An 18550-nucleotide genomic window follows, 5' to 3' on the forward strand; every position below is an offset into this window, starting at 1 on the left:
AATAAAAAAAACAAAAGGGGATTATGAGGCTAAGGTCGCAAGGGACTCGAAGACTAACCCAAAAGGTTTCTTTCAGGTATACAGAAGTAAGATTAGGGACAAGTAAGGCACACTTAAGAGTAACTCAGGTCAGATCACTGACAGTAATAAGGATATGTGTGAAATTTTCAATACTTACTTCCTTTCAGTTTTTACCCAGGAAAATACTATCGAAATTCCAGAAATAATAGATTATGTAGAACAGGACGATACTAAACTATGCACGATTGCAGTAACTAGTGATATGGTCCTCAGACAAATAGAGAAATTAAAATCTAACAAATTCCCAGGCCCTGATGAACTGTTTGCAAGGGTGTTAAAGGAATGTAAAGAGGAACTTAGCATACCTTTGGCTAAGCTTTCCAACATATCACTATAAACTAGCATAGTGCCTGATAAATGGAAAATGCCAAATGTAATACCTATTTACAAGGCAGGTGACAGGTCCTTAGCTTCGAACTATAGACCAATAAGCCTTACTTCCATAGTGGGAAAATTTATGGAATCAATAATTGCCTAAGCAATTCGTAGCCATCTGGAAAGGCATAAATTGATAAATGAATCTCAGCACGGTTTTACAAAGGGGCATTCCTGTTTTACGAATTTAGTAACTTTCTTCACTAAGGTATTTGAGGAGGTAGATCATGGTATTGAATATAATATTGTTGAATTAGACAAATGTGCAACTCTTGGGTATCTTTATTGAGGAAACGTTTCGCCACACAGTGGCTTCATCAGTCCATACAAAGGAGAAACTTGAAGAACAGGAGAAGAATGAGGTAATCAGTCCCTCAGCCTTGAGTCGTTGTGGTCAGTCCATCAATCTTGAATAGAATACGGCATATGAGCGGAGAAGCAGCTTATAAACCGTAGACAGGAGAGGTGCATCAGTCGTAGGTGGTGTCACATTTGTCCAATGTGGAAGTAGGTCGTGACCAAGGGTTAGGCAAGAGAAGAATTCCCAAGTATTAAGATCCCAAGAAGTTGCAGTGTCTGACAGAATTGTAGATCAATGGTTCAGAGAACCAACATGTTGGAAACATAAACACATATGCAGTTTAATGTGATCCTTTATTGACAACGTTTCGCCCACACAGTGGGCTTTTTCAAGTCACGAACAGGATTGTAGATCAATGGTTCATTATTATTATAATCAAAAAGAAGCGCTAAGCCACAAGGGCTATACAGCGCTGCAGGGTAGGGAAGGAAGCAAGGGAATTGGATGGCAGAAGGGAGGGGGGATGATCAGCAGGTTACAGAAAACAGCGGGGCAGGGGATAGTACGGGGGTAGAGGGTAGCAAGAGATTGAAGTAGAAAGGGCTGAAGGTATCAGAATTTGTGAAGTAAGTCAGTCGTTGTCAAAAAGTCAATGAGAGAGTCCGGATGAAAGGTGGGTCCATCAGCGAGAAGGGAAGGTAAAGAGAGAGCAGTGGAGCGAAGACGACGACAGAGGTAAATTCTGCGTGCTCGTTGATAAAGTGGGCAGTCCAACAGAATGTGGCTGACTGATAATGGAGCTTGGCAATTCTCACAGAGAGGAGCAAGACGCCTCTCCATGAGATATCCATGAGTAAGACGAGTATGGCCAATGCGAAGACGGGAGAGAGTAGTCTCCCAACCTCGACACTGGTGATAAGAAGACGGCCAGTAACCTATACTCGGTTTAATAGACTGAAGTTTGTTGCCGAGCATAGTAGACCAACGTTGTTGCCAACGGGTGTGAAGGTGGGAAGATATTGCAGCAAAATAGTCCGTAAATGGAATACCTCTATAAGAAACTGGTAGGTCATGTACTGCTGACCGCGCAGCAGTGTCTGCCTGTTCATTGCCCTGTACGTCAACATGACCAGGGACCCAACAAAAAACAATATCTTTATGCTTGGTTAAGATGCGGCATAGCCAAAGTTGGATACGGAGGACTAAGGGGTGAGGTGTATCAAATTTTTGTATAGCCTGTAAAGCACTAAGGGAGTCTGAGACAACCACAAATGATGACACAGGCATAGATGCAATACAGATAAGTGCTGTAAGGATGGCATATAATTCAGCAGTAAAAATACTAGCCGAAGATAGTAAATGCCCTTGTACGACGCTGTCCGGAAAAACTGCTGTGAATTCTACGCCGTCAGAAGACTTAGAGCCATCTGTGTACACAGCAATGGCATGAGAATGAGAGTGAAAGTGGTCAAGAAAAAGAGAGCGGGAAGCGACCGTAGACAGTTGGGCTTTCGAGCAAGGGAGGGAGAAAGAACAGACTCGAACAGCTGGAACTTCCCAGGGGGGTAGGGAAAAGTGAGATGCTACATGTACATAGAAAGGTGGTAGTTGAAGAGAAGACAAGAGCGAATGAAGGCGAAGAGAGAAGGGACGGAGTAAACAGGGGCAGCGAACAAATAAAGAATGTCTACTAATATCAGTGACCATTCTATAAATGGAAGGATTGCGGAGATCATGAGAGCGTACATAGTAGTGCAGGCAATGGGCATCACGGCGATCGGATAAGGATGGAACGTTCGCTTCTGCATAGAGGCTCTCGACAGGGGAAGAGCGAAAAGCACCAAGGCATAAATGTAATCCTTGGTGATGAATGGGGTTAAGGCTAGAGAGAGTAGCAGGAGATGCCGCTGAATAGATCTGGTCACCATAATCAAGTTTCGATAAAATAAGGGTGGAATGTAGGCGAAGGAGGGTTCGACGATCAGCTCCCCACGAAAGATGAGCAAGGGTTTTAAGAAGGTTCAGCCGGCTGTGACAAGTTGCCTTCAGAGAGGTAATGTGAGGTTTCCAGAATAACCTACGATCAAAGAGGAGGCCCAGAAACTTGACTGTATCACGTTCAGGGATACGGGAGCCATAGAGGTACAAAGGATGATCTGAGATGACAGAGCGTCTAGTGAAAGTGATTTGGTGGGTTTTAGTGCTGGAAAATTTAAACCCACGTGTGGTGGCCCAATTGGAAACACGGTCGACTGCATATTGGAGAGAAACTGTAAGGAGGTGACAGTCAGCTCCTGCACAGGCAATAGCGAAGTCATCAACATAGAGTGATGACCAAATATTTGATGGAAGACTAGAGGCCAAATCATTAATAGCAAGGAGAAAAAGTGTTGTGCTCAGAACACATCCCTGGGGGACACCTTCAGCTTGGATAAAGTCCGGGGAGAGCACATTATTAACCCGAACACGGAAATGCCTGTCAGTTAAAAAGTTCTTAAGGAAGGATGGTAGATTGCCTCGAAGGCCTAAGGAGTGGGCTTGGGCTAAAATATTATACCTCCAAGTTGTGTCATATGCCTTCTCAAGGTCAAAAAATATGGCAATAACTGAGTGGTTATTCACAAAGGCATTACGAACATACGTATCCAAGCGTAGTAAGGGGTCTATGGTAGAACGTCCCTTACGAAAGCCATATTGAGGAGTGGAGAGACTGTTGTGTGTCTCTAAATACCACACTAAACGTCTATTTACTAGGCGTTCCATTACTTTGCAAACTGCACTGGTAAGAGCAATGGGACGATAGTGGGAGGTTTCATGTCCCGTAGTGCCTGGTTTGCGGAAAGGGAGAACAATGGCGGATTTCCACAGCTGTGGAAGAACTCCTTGTGACCAAATAAGATTGTAAAGGCGTAATAGTTACTGCAAGGGCTGACTGATGTAAATGTTGTAGCATACGAATATGAATGTCGTCAGGCCCAGCTGCCGATGATCGACAAGCTGAGAGTGTTGCCTCCAGTTCTTGAAGTGTAAAAGGCACATTATACTGTTCTTCTCTGAGAGAAGAAAAGTCCAAGGGTGCTAACTCTCTGGCAGACTTTGAGGAAAGAAATGAGGGGCATAGATGGAGTCCCTGAGAAATACGGACCAGATGATTGCCAATTTCATTGGCAACATCTAGTAGGTTTGCTATATCAACACCGGCAACCCGCAGAACAGGAGCTGGGTCAGGAGAATATTTACCACTCAGTTTTCGTACTTTTTTCCAGACTGCACTCATAGAGGAAGCAGAGGTGATGGTGGATACATAATCTCGCCAGCAAGTGCGTTTAGCGTCACGGATGACACGGCGAGCGATCGCACGCTTCTGTTTAAAATCAAGGAGTTGCTCTGTGGTTCTATTGTACCGGTACCTGCCCCATGCAGCGCGTTTCAAACGTACTGCACGAGCACAAGCAGGAGACCACCAAGGCACGCATTTCTGAGAATGTCTGCCCGAAGTTTGGGGTATAGAATGAGAAGCTGCGGTGAAAACGGAGGACGAGAAGAGGTGTAAAAGCTCATCGATGGAGGACGAAGAAGGAACCTCTTTAAAAACAGTTAGGTGTGAGTAAAGGTTCCAATTTGCCCGATTAAATTGCCAGCGTTGGGTGCGAAGAGGTGGCGAATATGAAGGGGAAGTAAGAATGATTGGGAAATGATCACTGTCATGTAAGTCTGGGAGAACAGACCAAGTGAAGTCTAATGCGGCGGAGGAAGAGCAGACTGAGAGATCGATGCAAGAGAGAGTATGAGTCCGAGGATCAAAATGGGTGTGAGTACCTGTATTTAAAACATGGAGGGGGTGGGTGGCAAGAAAAGCCTCTAACTGAATTCCACGGGAATCACAGTGAGACCCCCCCCCCAGAGGAAATGGTGGGCATTAAAATCACCAAGTAACAGAATCGGTGGCGGTAATGACGAAACAAGGAAGGCAAAATCCGGAATAGATAATGCCTGAGAAGGAGAGAGATATAAAGAACAGAGCGTATACCACCTATGTAAGTGGATACGGGCTGCTGTGTAATGCAGCAAAGTATGAACAAATAGCTGATGGTACGGAATATCAGTGCGGAGAAGAAGGGCACTTTCATTAAAGGTCCCATCAGGAAAAGGATCTGAAGAATACAATAAATTATAGCCTGAGATGTGAGAAATAACAGCAGAGTGTAATTTTGGTTCCTGTAAGCAAACACCAACAGGGGCAAACTGGGAGAGTAACATCTGAAGCTCACCCCGATTACCCCTGAGGCCGCGTATATTCCACTGTAAATAGGCCATGATTGGCAATGATAAAGATACTTGAAATCCGCAGGTAAGGGTTCCTACGGACTAGAAGGGTTAGAAAAGTCCACATGCGGAGGCAGTGGAAAATGTTCAAGCAGCGAAGGAACGGTGCGCTGTGAAGAAAGGAGTTGCGCAGATGGAGCAGAGGAGAGAGAAAGAGCGGAAGGTGGATCAGTGTCCATTGATGGTTTGGTCTCTGCAATATATTCAGAGATTGCTTCAAGTGTTTCGGAATTCAGAGATGTCGTATGGGAGACAATATTGGGAATGGTAGGGGGAGGATGAGTAAAGATTGGAACTGTATTGGACTGTACCACGGTCGGGGGGGGGCGAAAGGGTGGAGGGAACTGGAGAAGCGTGGCAGGGGACAGAAGAGGCAGGAACCTGGGAGGTGGCAGAAGAGGAAGAAACTTGGGAGGGAACAGGGGAGGAAGGTACATTACGAGGAGGAGGGTGAACCTCTGCACTTGTAACTGAGCCAGTGAGAGGGGAAGAACCAGGGACAGAGACAGGGAGGGTAAAATGAGGAGGTGGAAGATGGGTAGGAGGTGTTACCGGACTTTTTTTTGACTTTTGAGAAGTAGGGGGACGATTGGGAGGAGGTGTCGTACGAGGTCTCGTCGATACTGAGGCTTGTGAGAGAGAACTCGAAGAAGCGAGATTAGACTGAGGCGTTGAAGTAGGGACGTCTGAGCCGAGGACAGCAAAAGGATTAGATACAGGAGTGATTATGGGAGAGGTAACCACAGAGGTGGGTGTAGAAGATGGGATACCAGAAGTGGGGGGACGTTTTGAAACACGGGAATAAGAAACACGTGGGAGTCTCCCTTGGAGGCGGAGATGAGAAACTGCCATGTCATAAGGGAGACCTGTCTCTTTGAGGTAACGGATTTCCCGCTCGTTTAAATAGACCTGACAACGGCGAGAGTACGAAGGGTGAGCCTCATGACAGTTAAGGCAAGAGGGAGATTGATTGCAAGACGTATTAGAATGGTCATCGGCACCACAGACTGGGCATTCGGCGATAGATCTGCAATATTTCGCTGGATGGCCAAATCGCCAGCAATTTCTACACTGTTGTGGTGTAGGGATCACCTTTCGAACTTGTAACCGATGTCCTGCTATATAAACTGAGGATGGGAGTTCTCGGCTGTCAAAAGTTAAACGAGCCACATTGCTAGGGTATCGTCTCTGCCCACGGGCAGGAAGAACGTAAGTGTCTACCTTGAGGATTGGGAGATCTTGGAGTTCCAGCTGTTCTAGAATGTCAGTGCCACATGTCTGGAAATTTTGTTGAACTATGGTATGGGGCAGAATGACGGTACCACTACAAGAATTGAGGGAATGATGTTTTTCAAGAGTGACAGGAACAGTATCGATATGGGAAAGACGAGAGAGCTCATGGGCCTGGGTAGCATTCTGTACAGTAATGATGCGCGTACCGCTCTTAAGAGCATGAAAAGAAATATCTTTACCAACATGGCGTAGGAGTGCCTTGCCAATACTATGGTCAGAAAGATAGGCAGTAGAGGAAGTTGGTCATAAAGTGAAGAATTTAGTCCACTGTTCAGTCTGAAACCGAGCGTGGAAAGGTAGTGAAGGACGTGTCGATCGTTTCTGAGAAGAACGAGAAGGTGGAGAAGTATCATCAGCAGGTAATTGTCGTTGCCGTTTAGGCGTGGGACCAGAGTTGGTCCGACGTGGAACGGGTCGGCGATTTGAAAATTGCCGCACCGTAGAGGGAGAGGCCGGGAGTATAGTCAGAGGAGAGCGAAGGTCCGATAAATCGAAGGAGTCAGTCGAGGCCTCAGTACCTGAAGCAGGTGAGGAAACAGCACCGGCAATAGGTACAGAGGCATGAGGAATGTCTGAAGAGTGGTCCAAAGATGAAGCGGGGTCAGAACGGGGTGCGGTATCAAGAAGGGGCCCGGGGGTACCAGGTTCATGGACTAGGGCTGCCATGGTTAGGTTACTTCTTTCTTTTTGTTTTTAAGAAAAAAAAAGAAAGAAGAAAAGAAAATAAAAATAAAAAAAAAGAAAAAAAAAGGGGGGACCGGGGAGGGATAGGTCCTAGGAGGAATGAAAGGGCCAGAAATCTCCCTCCGCGCCCAAGAGGACCTCAGCACTGCAAGTAGCGCAGATGCAGCATGGAACCCGTGCCATACCCTACCCATCATGCTAGTAAACTAACAATCCGGGATAGCAACCTCACATCTGCCGAGCTACCTCGGTGGACAAAAGAGAGGGCGGCCGGATATCCTCCACAAAGCATACCTCCTTCGGCCACCACCCCCGGAATCCGAAAGGTGGCTTCCAGAGATACACTTGTCGCCCGAAAGACACCCAAAGCTACTCCGGGATACCGGAGAGGGATCGGGGCATCCCCAGGCGATCCAGATTCCACGGCAAACTACGCCACCGCTAAGAACCTCAACGGAATGGGATGGACCCCGGTATCCTTTCCCCTACCTAGGAACTAGCGCGCCTGTGGGAGAAATCCCAAAGGACAAAAAGAGGAAGGGCAAAAGGGAGGGGTGGGGAGGAGGAGGAGGAAAGGAAAAAGGGGAGGATGGGGAGGATGGGATAGGGGAGGGGAGATTGGGGGGTAATTAGGTTCGGTCTGAGGAAGAAGACCGATAGGTCTACTTCCTCAGACCAAGAGCCTCTTCACCACGCCAAGGAGCCCCCCTTGAAGAGGATCAATGGTTCAGAGAACCGACATGTTGTTGAATTAGACACATGTGCAACTCTTGGGTATCTTTATTGAGGAAACGTTTCGCCCAAGGGTAGGCCTGTTGCAGTGTATCTTCTTTCTTATGTTCTTATGTACTGAGAAAATGACATATGAATTTCTGCACCATAATGCCTTAAGTCCATACTCCACGCCAAGTGCTGCCGACACCGTCACTAGACTCACATACCCAAACTAACCATACCACGGGCGGGATTTGAACTAGCGGTCAGAGAGTCTCAAAACTCCAGACCGCCGCGTTAGCCACTGGACCAGCTAGCCACAATAAGATTCGTCCAACTAGGTATATTTCTTCACCTTCCTATGGTGTAGAAATATACCTAGTTGGACGAATCTTATTGTGGCTAGCTGGTCCAGTGGCTAACGCGACGGTCTAGAGTTTTGAGACTCTCTGACCGCGGGTTCAAATCCCGCCCGTGGTATGGTTTGCAATCGTGTCATTACGATTTCGTGAGTCATACCCAAACTAATCATGGGAAGAACATTTACCTCATTCTCCTCCTGTTCTTCAAGTTTCTCCTACGTATGGACTGATGAAGCCACTGTGTGGCGAAACGTTTCCTCAATAAAGATACCCAAGAGTTGCGCATGTGTCTAATTTATCACCTTTAATATTTGTCGAAAATTTTGATAATTTTCCTGTGATTTATGTGGTAATTGGTAGGATAATAATGTTTATATAAAGCAGTGTAAGTGAGTAATATTGATGTGACTTATGAAAGATGATAAATATCTCACATGAGAACTTATATTCCCTAAAATTTCTTTTTATACTCTATGGAGTTGTTTAAGTGAGGTGAAATTGTTATAATTTTGAAGAAATTAATATTCTAATAAGGAAAATATATTACACACCTGGAAGTGCCGCTGAATGTATGTAAATATATGTATATATGATGACGTTTTTTGGGAAGCAAAATAAATGTTGTAACGTGAATATTGGACTAACAAATTGTGAATAATTTAGTAGTGTCATCGAGGCCAAAATAATTAGTATCAGCAAAAATGTTGTTCTACAAAATAAGTGAAGGGAAGGATACAGATATATAATAAATCTGTCAGAATAATGCTGATAATGATGAAAAACCAGACGTAGTGGTAACTATGTGAGAAAATAAATCACTGAGTATATTGTAATAGTTTAATTTCGCTCTTTACTTCTGGTATAAAACCACAACAGGTGAGATAATTAGTTATTGCCAAGAATAGTTTTTCTTGCTGTTAGGAGGAGTTAGAATATATCACTAAGACCATATTTTGGCAAGATATATTCTTTATGCATTTGAAATAATGTAATTAATGTATAATTATTAGACTAAATAGATTACTTGAGTCAAGTCGCATAACTTTTTTCCTGGAGTCGACTCCAGGCTGAGGGACTGATTACCTCCTCTCCTCCTCTCATACTTTCCTGCTTTGTATAAGACTGATGAAGCCACTGTGTGGCGAAGCGTTTCTTCAGTAAAGATTCCCATATGTTGCATATGTGTCTCAATTCTTCAGTTGTCGGTTTTCAAAACCATTCATCACAGTCCACTAAATTAACCAGTGTTACTGCCTTAATTTTTATAATAAATATTCTGGAACCATATGTCCATAACCTGAGACGGTGGACACTGAGGGAGGGACAGTGTTGTGACCCCGGTGAGACGGTGGACACTGAGGTAGGGACAGTGTTGTGACCCCGCTGAGACGGTGGACACTGAGGGAGGGACAGTGTTGTGACCCCGCTGAGACGGTGGACACTGAGGGAGGGACAGTGTTGTGACCCCGCTGAGACGGTGGACACTGAGGGAGGGACAGTGTTGTGACCCCGCTGAGACGGTGGACACTGAGGGAGGGACAGTGTTGTGACCCCGCTGAGACGGTGGACACTGAGGGAGGGACAGTGTTGTGACCCCGCTGAGACGGTGGACACTGAGGGAGGGACAGTGTTGTGACCCCGCTGAGACGGTGGACACTGAGGTAGGGACAGTGTTGTGGCCCCGCTGAGACGGCGGACACTGAGGGAGGGACAGTGTTGTGACCCTGCTGAGACGGTGGACACTGAGGTAGGGACAGTGTTGTGACCCCGCTGAGACGGTGGACACTGAGGGAGGGACAGTGTTGTGACCCCGCTGAGACGGTGGACACTGAGGGAGGGACAGTGTTGTGACCCCGCTGAGACGGTGGACACTGAGGTAGGGACAGTGTTGTGGCCCCGCTGAGACGGCGGACACTGAAGGAGGGACAGTGTTGTGACCCCGCTGAGACGGTGGACACTGAGGTAGGGACAGTGTTGTGACCCCGCTGAGACGGTGGACACTGAGGGAGGGACAGTGTTGTGACCCCGCTGAGACGGTGGACACTGAGGTAGGGACAGTGTTGTGACCCCGCTGAGACGGTGGACACTGAGGGAGGGACAGTGTTGTGACCCCGCTGAGACGGTGGACACTGAGGGAGGGACAGTATTGTGACCCCGCTGAGACGGTGGACACTGAGGTAGGGACAGTGTTGTGACCCCGCTGAGATGGTGGACACTGAGGGAGGGACAGTGTTGTGACCCCACTGAGACGGCGGACACTGAGGGAGGGACAGTGTTGTGACCCCGCTGAGACGGTGGACACTGAGGGAGGGACAGTGCTGTGACCCCGCTGAGACGGCGGACACTCAGGGAGGGACAGTGTTGTGACCCCGCTGAGACGGTGGACACTGAGGGAGGGACAGTGTTGTGACACTGCTGAGACGGTGGACACTGAGGGAGGGACAGTGTTGTGACCCCGCTGAGACGGTGGACACTGAGGGAGGGACAGTGTTGTGACCCCGCTGAGACGGTGGACACTGAGGGAGGGACCGTGTTGTGACCCCGCTGAGACGGTGGACACTGAGGGAGGGACAGTGTTGTGACCCCGCTGAGACGGTGGACACTGAGGGAGGGACAGTGTTGTGACCCCGCTGAGACTGTGGACACTGAGGTAGGGACAGTGTTGTGGCCCCGCTGAGACGGTGGACACTCAGGGAGGGACAGTGTTGTGACCCCGCTGAGACGGTGGACACTGAGGTAGGGACAGTGTTGTGACCCCGCTGAGACGGTGGACACTGAGGGAGGGACAGTGTTGTGACCCCGCTGAGACGGTGGACACTGAGGGAGGGACAGTGTTGTGACCCCGCTGAGACGGTGGACACTGAGGGAGGGACAGTGTTGTGACCCCGCTGAGACGGTGGACACTGAGGGAGGGACAGTGTTGTGACCCCACTGAGACGGTGGACACTGAGGGAGGGACAGTGTTGTGACCCCGCTGAGACGGCGGACACTGAGGGAGGGACAGTGTTGTGACCCCGCTGAGACGGTGGACACTGAGGGAGGGACAGTGTTGTGACCCCGCTGAGACGGTGGACACTGAGGGAGGGACAGTGTTGTGACCCCGCTGAGACGGTGGACACTCAGGGAGGGACAGTGTTGTGACCCCGCTGAGACGGTGGACACTGAGGGAGGGACAGTGTTGTGACCCCGCTGAGACGGTGGACACTGAGGGAGGGACAGTGTTGTGACCCCGCTGAGACGGTGGACACTGAGGGAGGGACAGTGTTGTGACCCCGCTGAGACGGTGGACACTGAGGGAGGGACAGTGTTGTGACCCCGCTGAGACGGTGGACACTCAGGGAGGGACAGTGTTGTGACCCCGCTGAGACGGTGGACACTGAGGGAGGGACAGTGTTGTGACCCCTCTGAGACGGTGGACACTGAGGTAGGGACAGTGTTGTGACCCCGCTGAGACGGTGGACACTGAGGGAGGGACAGTGTTGTGACCCCGCTGAGACGGTGGACACTGAGGGAGGGACAGTGTTGTGACCCCGCTGAGACGGTGGACACTGAGGGAGGGACAGTGTTGTGACCCCGCTGAGACGGTGGACACTGAGGGAGGGACAGTGTTGTGACCCCGCTGAGACGGTGGACACTGAGGGAGGGACAGTGTTTTGACCCCGCTGAGACGGTGGACACTGAGGGAGGGACATTGTTGTGACCCCGCTGAGACGGTGGACACTGAGGGAGGGACAGTGTTGTGACCCCGCTGAGACGGTGGACACTGAGGGAGGGACAGTGTTGTGACCCCGCTGAGACGGTGGACACTGAGGGAGGGACAGTGTTGTGACCCCTCTGAGACGGTGGACACTGAGGTAGAGACAGTGTTGTGACCCCGCTGAGACGGTGGACACTGAGGTAGGGACAGTTGTGACCCCGCTGAGACGGTGGACACTGAGGGAGGGACAGTGTTGTGACCCCGCTGAGACGGTGGACACTGAGGGAGGGACAGTGTTGTGACCCCGCTGAGACGGTGGACACTCAGGGAGGGACAGTGTTGTGACCCCGCTGAGACGGTGGACACTGAGGGAGGGACAGTGTTGTGACCCCGCTGAGACGGTGGACACTGAGGGAGGGACAGTGTTGTGACCCCGCTGAGACGGTGGACACTGAGGGAGGGACATTGTTGTGACCCCGCTGAGACGGTGGACACTGAGGTAGGGACAGTGTTGTGACCCCGCTGAGACGGTGGACACTGAGGGAGGGACAGTGTTGTGACCCCGCTGAGACGGTGGACACTGAGGGAGGGACAGTGTTGTGACCCCGCTGAGACGGTGGACACTGAAGGAGGGACAGTGTTGTGACCCCGCTGAGACGGTGGACACTGAGGGAGGGACAGTGTTGTGACCCCGCTGAGACGGTGGACACTGAGGGAGGGACAGTGTTGTGACCCCGCTGAGACGGTGGACACTGAAGGAGGGACAGTGTTGTGACCCCGCTGAGACGGTGGACACTGAGGGAGGGACAGTGTTGTGACCCCGCTGAGACGGTGGACACTGAGGGAGGGACAGTGTTGTGACCCCGCTGAGACGGTGGACACTGAGGGAGGGACAGTTGTGACCCCGCTGAGACGGTGGACACTGAGGGAGGGACAGTGTTGTGACCCCGCTGAGACGGTGGACACTGAGGGAGGGACAGTGTTGTGACCCCGCTGAGACGGTGGACACTGAGGTAGGGACAGTGTTGTGACCCCGCTGAGACGGTGGACACTGAGGGAGGGACAGTGTTGTGACCCCGCTGAGACGGTGGACACTGAGGGAGGGACAGTGTTGTGACCCCGCTGAGACGGTGGACACTGAAGGAGGGACAGTGTTGTGACCCCGCTGAGACGGTGGACACTGAGGGAGGGACAGTGTTGTGACCCCGCTGAGACGGTGGACACTGAGGGAGGGACAGTGTCTCCGAGGCACATCAATATCAGTAAGTTATTACTTGTATTAAGATGTCTTCCCAGTTAGGTGGTCGAAGGTAAGTCAAAAATTGTGCTTGTGAAATATCATCCACATAATTTCTCATATCTTACTATAATATTATCATTACTTTTACACATTATTTACTCATTAATTATTCAATAAGACACAGCCTGAAAGAATTTAAATTGCTAAGATTAAACAATTAGTCAGGAAACTAGATGCATTTTCGGTGTCTCTAATCTAACCTCCTCGCTGACAACCTTCCCTTGGACACAGACTCCCTCTTTGACTTTTTTTTTTTATCAGCTACAGCTTTATTACACCGACTTTGATTACACTTTTCCTTTAGCACTCTTCACCGCTCTTGCTGACTCTGCCTCCGGCTTCCTCTTCACCTTCGCTGATCTCAGATTTAGCATCTTACATCTTCAGCACATCCTGCCCTGCAGAGCTCTATGACGCTTGTTGGGTTAGTGCTTAGTCTTGATTGTAATATCAATTATGATAATATTCTCGGTGGCTGTGCGGCCCCAGACAGGTATCCCTACATTGCATAATCCAAATACCCTGACTCTTAATGCACACGATTGAAATAGTGTAGAGTAAGATATAAACTAATAATAAAGTTAAATATTAGAGTTAAAGATCTGAAAGGAATCAAAAGAGATATTCACAATTCGTGATATGGAAATTACTATCCAAATTTCTCCAAGAAAAAAATAAGGACGTACACAGACCGAATCTAATTAAAATCTTTTAGAGGGATCAAAGATACCAATTTCAAAAAATACACGAACATTGTAAGCTTGATGCCACTCAGATGCTGCGGTATGAAGTGATCACCATGAAAAGGTTGAAGTTGGCGAGATGCGATACTCACAAATTATTACATGAGAAGCAGTATATAAATTTTTCTAAGCAAATTGGGACCTAGACAAGATTCAGTTCAAACTTTTCTCTAAGTAAGACTGTATAGCTTTTAAAAAAATAAGTAAATTTTATGTAATCTTTGTGCATTTAACAAACGAAATTTTAACTGACCTAGAGAGCACACAAATGTTATAGGCACATAAAATTTCTTTCCACCAGCTTCGTGTGGACAGAGATCGTCCTTAAAGGGTCTCTGGATAATCTTCCAAGGATAGAAGCTGGAGTTAAGGCCCTGATGCTCGCCTCAAGACCAGAAAGGTGCACGAGACAAGATTCCTGAGCCCATAAACTGCTACTACTTCCTAGTCATATCAAGGCCATGTGTCTGCTGCATAATATTCATTTACTTATAGATGCAGATAATCAGAATGAAGTTGATGCTTATATGGCACTTTTCTATAGTACTAGTCAAATCTTCCCTAAAGATCCGGACTCCCCCATTGAAGTATCCACCTTCAGGGATACAAGAGTACTTCCAGATTCTGATGATGCTGAGGCTGAGGCTGAAGGACCGATTACTTCAAACTCCAACTCATCTTCCACCTTTTTCTACAGTGGACTACTGAAGAAGCTACTGTGTGGCAAAACGTTTCCAGAACAGATTGCTAAATGTTGCACAAGCGTCTCAATTATCAACTTGTCGCTTTTGTAAACCATTTATTCACATTTGGGGGTTCTCCCCATGTTATGCAGGTTTCTGCACTGCATTGTAATATGTATGTGAAGAAGTGTGCCATAATTTTATAAACTATGTCATAATTGTAAACCATAAATGTGGCATGCACAGAGTACGTAACCTTTATTCGGCGCATGTACACACCCTCATTGAAAGGCTATCTCCCCCAACCAGCGAACCAGGTGCTAAGGGTTGATGATAGGGCCCCGTCGTTTAATCAGTACCCAGGTTCCAGCCAATGAGAAGATAGCTTTGGTAATCGCAGAGGTGTTGTGGGTACCACTCTCCTGTCTGCCCTTGTCATTCCCATTCTAGAGCTGGTTGAAGCACGGTCTGCTCTCTAGTGGCTTCTATTCTGCCTTGCTTACCGTGGAGTGCACTAATACCTATTGTTGTACATAGTGTATATAGTGTACATACTTCTGTTCTAAATTGGTGAAGGATAATATAAGTCAAAGGTTTTTCTGCTGTGTTTATTTTGCTCCCTTTACACCCAGGATAACAGGCCTTTGGATTCCTGGGTTGTAATAATAATTTTATAATGTTATACATGTGTGGGCACTGTAAATTAGCTTAAACTGTAAAATGTAAGGAAGTCCTGTCGTGACTTATTTTCCAAGTGTGAGTGTATAGCGTCGGTGTGTGAGAGTGGGGCAATCACGTGAGGAAGCAGCATGGGTGACAAGCATGCTGGCGAGACCCAGTTTATTTAAGCTAAGTTTTGTACTCCTTTTGTTTATCCGACTCCAGCCATAGGCTACTTTAGTGCTTACCAGTAGACTCACCTGGGCTCTGATGTGGTCAGGGCTCTGTGGGATGAGTGAGTAGTGAACGCTGGTTTAGTGCTTTCTGTTTCGCTTAGGTTAGACCTGGGTGGCTTATTTTTACATGATATTTGTGTAACTTTACCTTTGCCCCTAGATAAGGCTCCAGGCGATCCATTTTCTGCGTTACACCCCATAAAAGAAGCTTTACTATTGCTTGGCAACAATATCCTGTTTCCAAATTGTGTCCTGATCCTATTGTAATTACAGAAGGCTCTTCTTTCCTGGCAACTGTAAATCTGACAATGTCCAAGGGTAAGTTTGAAGAAAATGCTAACGTTACCTTGGGAACTCCGATCTTTGGTTAGACAAATTGTTTTATGAGGAAAACTGGCCAGGGCCTCGTAAATAAAGTGAAACACTCCTGATCAAGCCTTCCTATTCATGGGTCGCAGGACTGCCAGACGCTCATTATTTGGCTGCAGCTTTCAAAGTTGCTTCTGATGAATCCAGCTATATATACCTGGCTAAATACATTGTCTGGCTACTTGTCAAAATACAGGGTAAGTATATAAATCTGAAAAGCTTATAATACCTAAGAAATTCAGATCTCAGATCTTATCTCATGATTCGTCCTTAGGGAGCCAATTGGGTGTCACTAAGACACTTATAGGATATCACACTTTGATTGGCCAGGTTTAAGATGAGATGTTTGTGGTTACATCAGTTCCTATCCATGAGTGTCAGCAAGTGGGTAAACCCAGACACTATATCAAACCTGCACTACTTCATCCTGTACCTGCTAATGGAGAGCCGTTCACAGACGTAATGGGACCTTTAGTCAGGTAACCAATATCTGTTTACAATTATTGACAAAACTACTAGGTATCCTGATACAGTATCTAAGCGTAGCATCAGTACTAAGGCCATCCTTAAAGCACTTATTAAATTAATATATCATGTTGGAATTCCACGACGCATTCAAAGTGACCAGGGCACTAATTTTACTGCAAAAGTTTTCAGAAAAGCCTAAAACTGGCTAGGAATTAAACACAAACTTTCCACAGCCTATCACCCCTCAGTCTCAAGGAGCCATACAGAAGCTTCACCAGACCTTCAAATCTATTATGCATACTTATACAATTAGAGGTGTAGTCTGGTGGCCTATATACCTGCTCATAGCATGATAACCAAGGTAGGAATGGGGAACAACCAGAAATCAGCAGTGAGTAAATACTTGTAATTTTTTTTTCACCAAAACAGCATGCAAGTATATGTACAATATATATATACACTATGCACAGAATAACAAGATTGCAAGCAAGACATACAGTGAGAACTGTCAGCAACCAGACTTGAGGTATGTATGCTAAATTTGATACTCGAGTTTCAAGCATTGCTTCACAACTATAGCAGGTTTCTTTGTGATTGGCTGGTTTGAGGCATGCTTATATGGGTGTGTGACATATACTGAATAAAATGTAGTGTACTCTTAGCTTGCCACGCATGTATTGCATGCATTTTCCTACAGAATGAGAAGAATCACTCCCTCTACTGCTGCTTGCATTGCAAAAAATTACATTAATCGACTGGATACTGTTCGTTTGAGCTGATTTTTTTGGCATAAAGTGGGAGGTTCACTACACGTGTACAGATTACAGCAAGTTGAATAAGGTTACTGTACCAGATGCTTACCCTCTTCCTTGTATGGACAGCATAGTGGACTTTGTGGGTAAGTGTTGCATGCAAAGAGTATGTAACCTTTATTCGAAGCATGTTAACACACTCACTTGGGCTGCCTCACCAACCAGCAAACCAGGTGGCTAAGGGTTTGACGGTTCACAGGGCCCCATCGTCAAATCAGCACCTAGGTTCGGCCAATCATAATGTGGATCTGGCAGTTGTGAAGGTGACGTGACTACCACTCACGTTTTCACCCGTCATTTTCATTCTGCTGCTGGTTGAAGCACGATTGTCTATCTTGTCTCTTGGCTGCTGCTCTGCCTTGACTACCTTGGCCTACACTAATACCTATTTGTTGTACATAGTGTATATAGTGTACATACTTCTGTTTATACTTGGTGAAGGATAATATAATTCAAAGTTTTTCTGCTGTGTTCATTTTGCTCCAAGCTTCCTTTTTACACCCAGGATACAGGCCTTGATTACCTGGATAGTAATATGGGTAGCTGTCCAAGAGCTGGAGCTGGATTTAGATCAGGAGCTGAGCCTAGAGTTGAAGCTGGAGCAGGAAATAATATCGTAGATAGCTTGCTATCTGGCATTGCATCAGCTTTGCCAGTGCTTCATGAATTTTGCATGTCAACTTTGCATTCACTTCGCTATGGTCAGCCTTGCTATTGTGTGAGTATTCTGCAGTTGGTTTTGCTATTGTGTGTCAGTGTTCCTATTGCATGTGCATATTCTACATTCAGCTATCGTGTGAGTATTTTGCACTTCTACAGTGCATAGCAGTTTGAGCATATTGCAAATAACGTGTTACATTGGGGTTTATGCCACCTAGACGAGTATGACGGTTACTGTCTGAATTCACTCTATAAAACCTGCCAAAGTTTTCTCTATAGTGTTATTGGTGAATTACTCGCTCCATTGGCACTGAATATAGAAGCACTCTTACTGCTGTGCAGCTTCGTAATTTTATAAGCGTCAAACTTCAAGAAGAGGAGATGGTGCACCAAACTCCTGTTTCTCCATCTACAGGAGCTAAGCATAGATCCCCGTTGAGGTTTTTACAAACAAATGGGAGAGAAGCAACCCCCTGGGCAAAACCAGCAGTCTGAAGCATTGGGGTTGTCTGGAGGGAAGTCAGTTGCATTGGCGCTTGAGTTAGCAAAAATCAGTCTTGAGCAAACCAGGGAACAGCGAGCATACACTAAGGAAGAGTTTGATAGAGAGAATGAGAAGAGGCAGTTTACACAAGCTGTAAATGATTTTAGTTTGCAAAAAGCCGAGCCAGAAATTTTTTTCGAAGCATTCAAAAACCAGGTTCGAGCCTTAAAGTGGCCTGAACAGCATTGGGCATCATTGGTGCATACAGTGTTGTTTAGTAAGGCACAGGAGTTTACATCAGC

The 18550-nt window shown here is 47.1% G+C and overlaps 1 protein-coding gene across 1 annotated transcript in view; it reads right to left on the reverse strand.

The window, feature by feature from the left end:
* LOC138853599 (uncharacterized) overlaps nucleotides 1-18550 on the reverse strand; it is a 228908-nt gene that overhangs the window by 64269 nt on the left and 146089 nt on the right. Inside the window, 1 exon segment of the mRNA XM_070091262.1 lies at nucleotides 7288-7302. Within this exon segment, the coding sequence (XP_069947363.1) occupies nucleotides 7288-7302 (15 nt within the window).

The sequence above is a fragment of the Cherax quadricarinatus genome, chromosome 34 (assembly GCF_038502225.1).
Source record: "Cherax quadricarinatus isolate ZL_2023a chromosome 34, ASM3850222v1, whole genome shotgun sequence".
NCBI lineage: Eukaryota > Metazoa > Arthropoda > Malacostraca > Decapoda > Parastacidae > Cherax > Cherax quadricarinatus.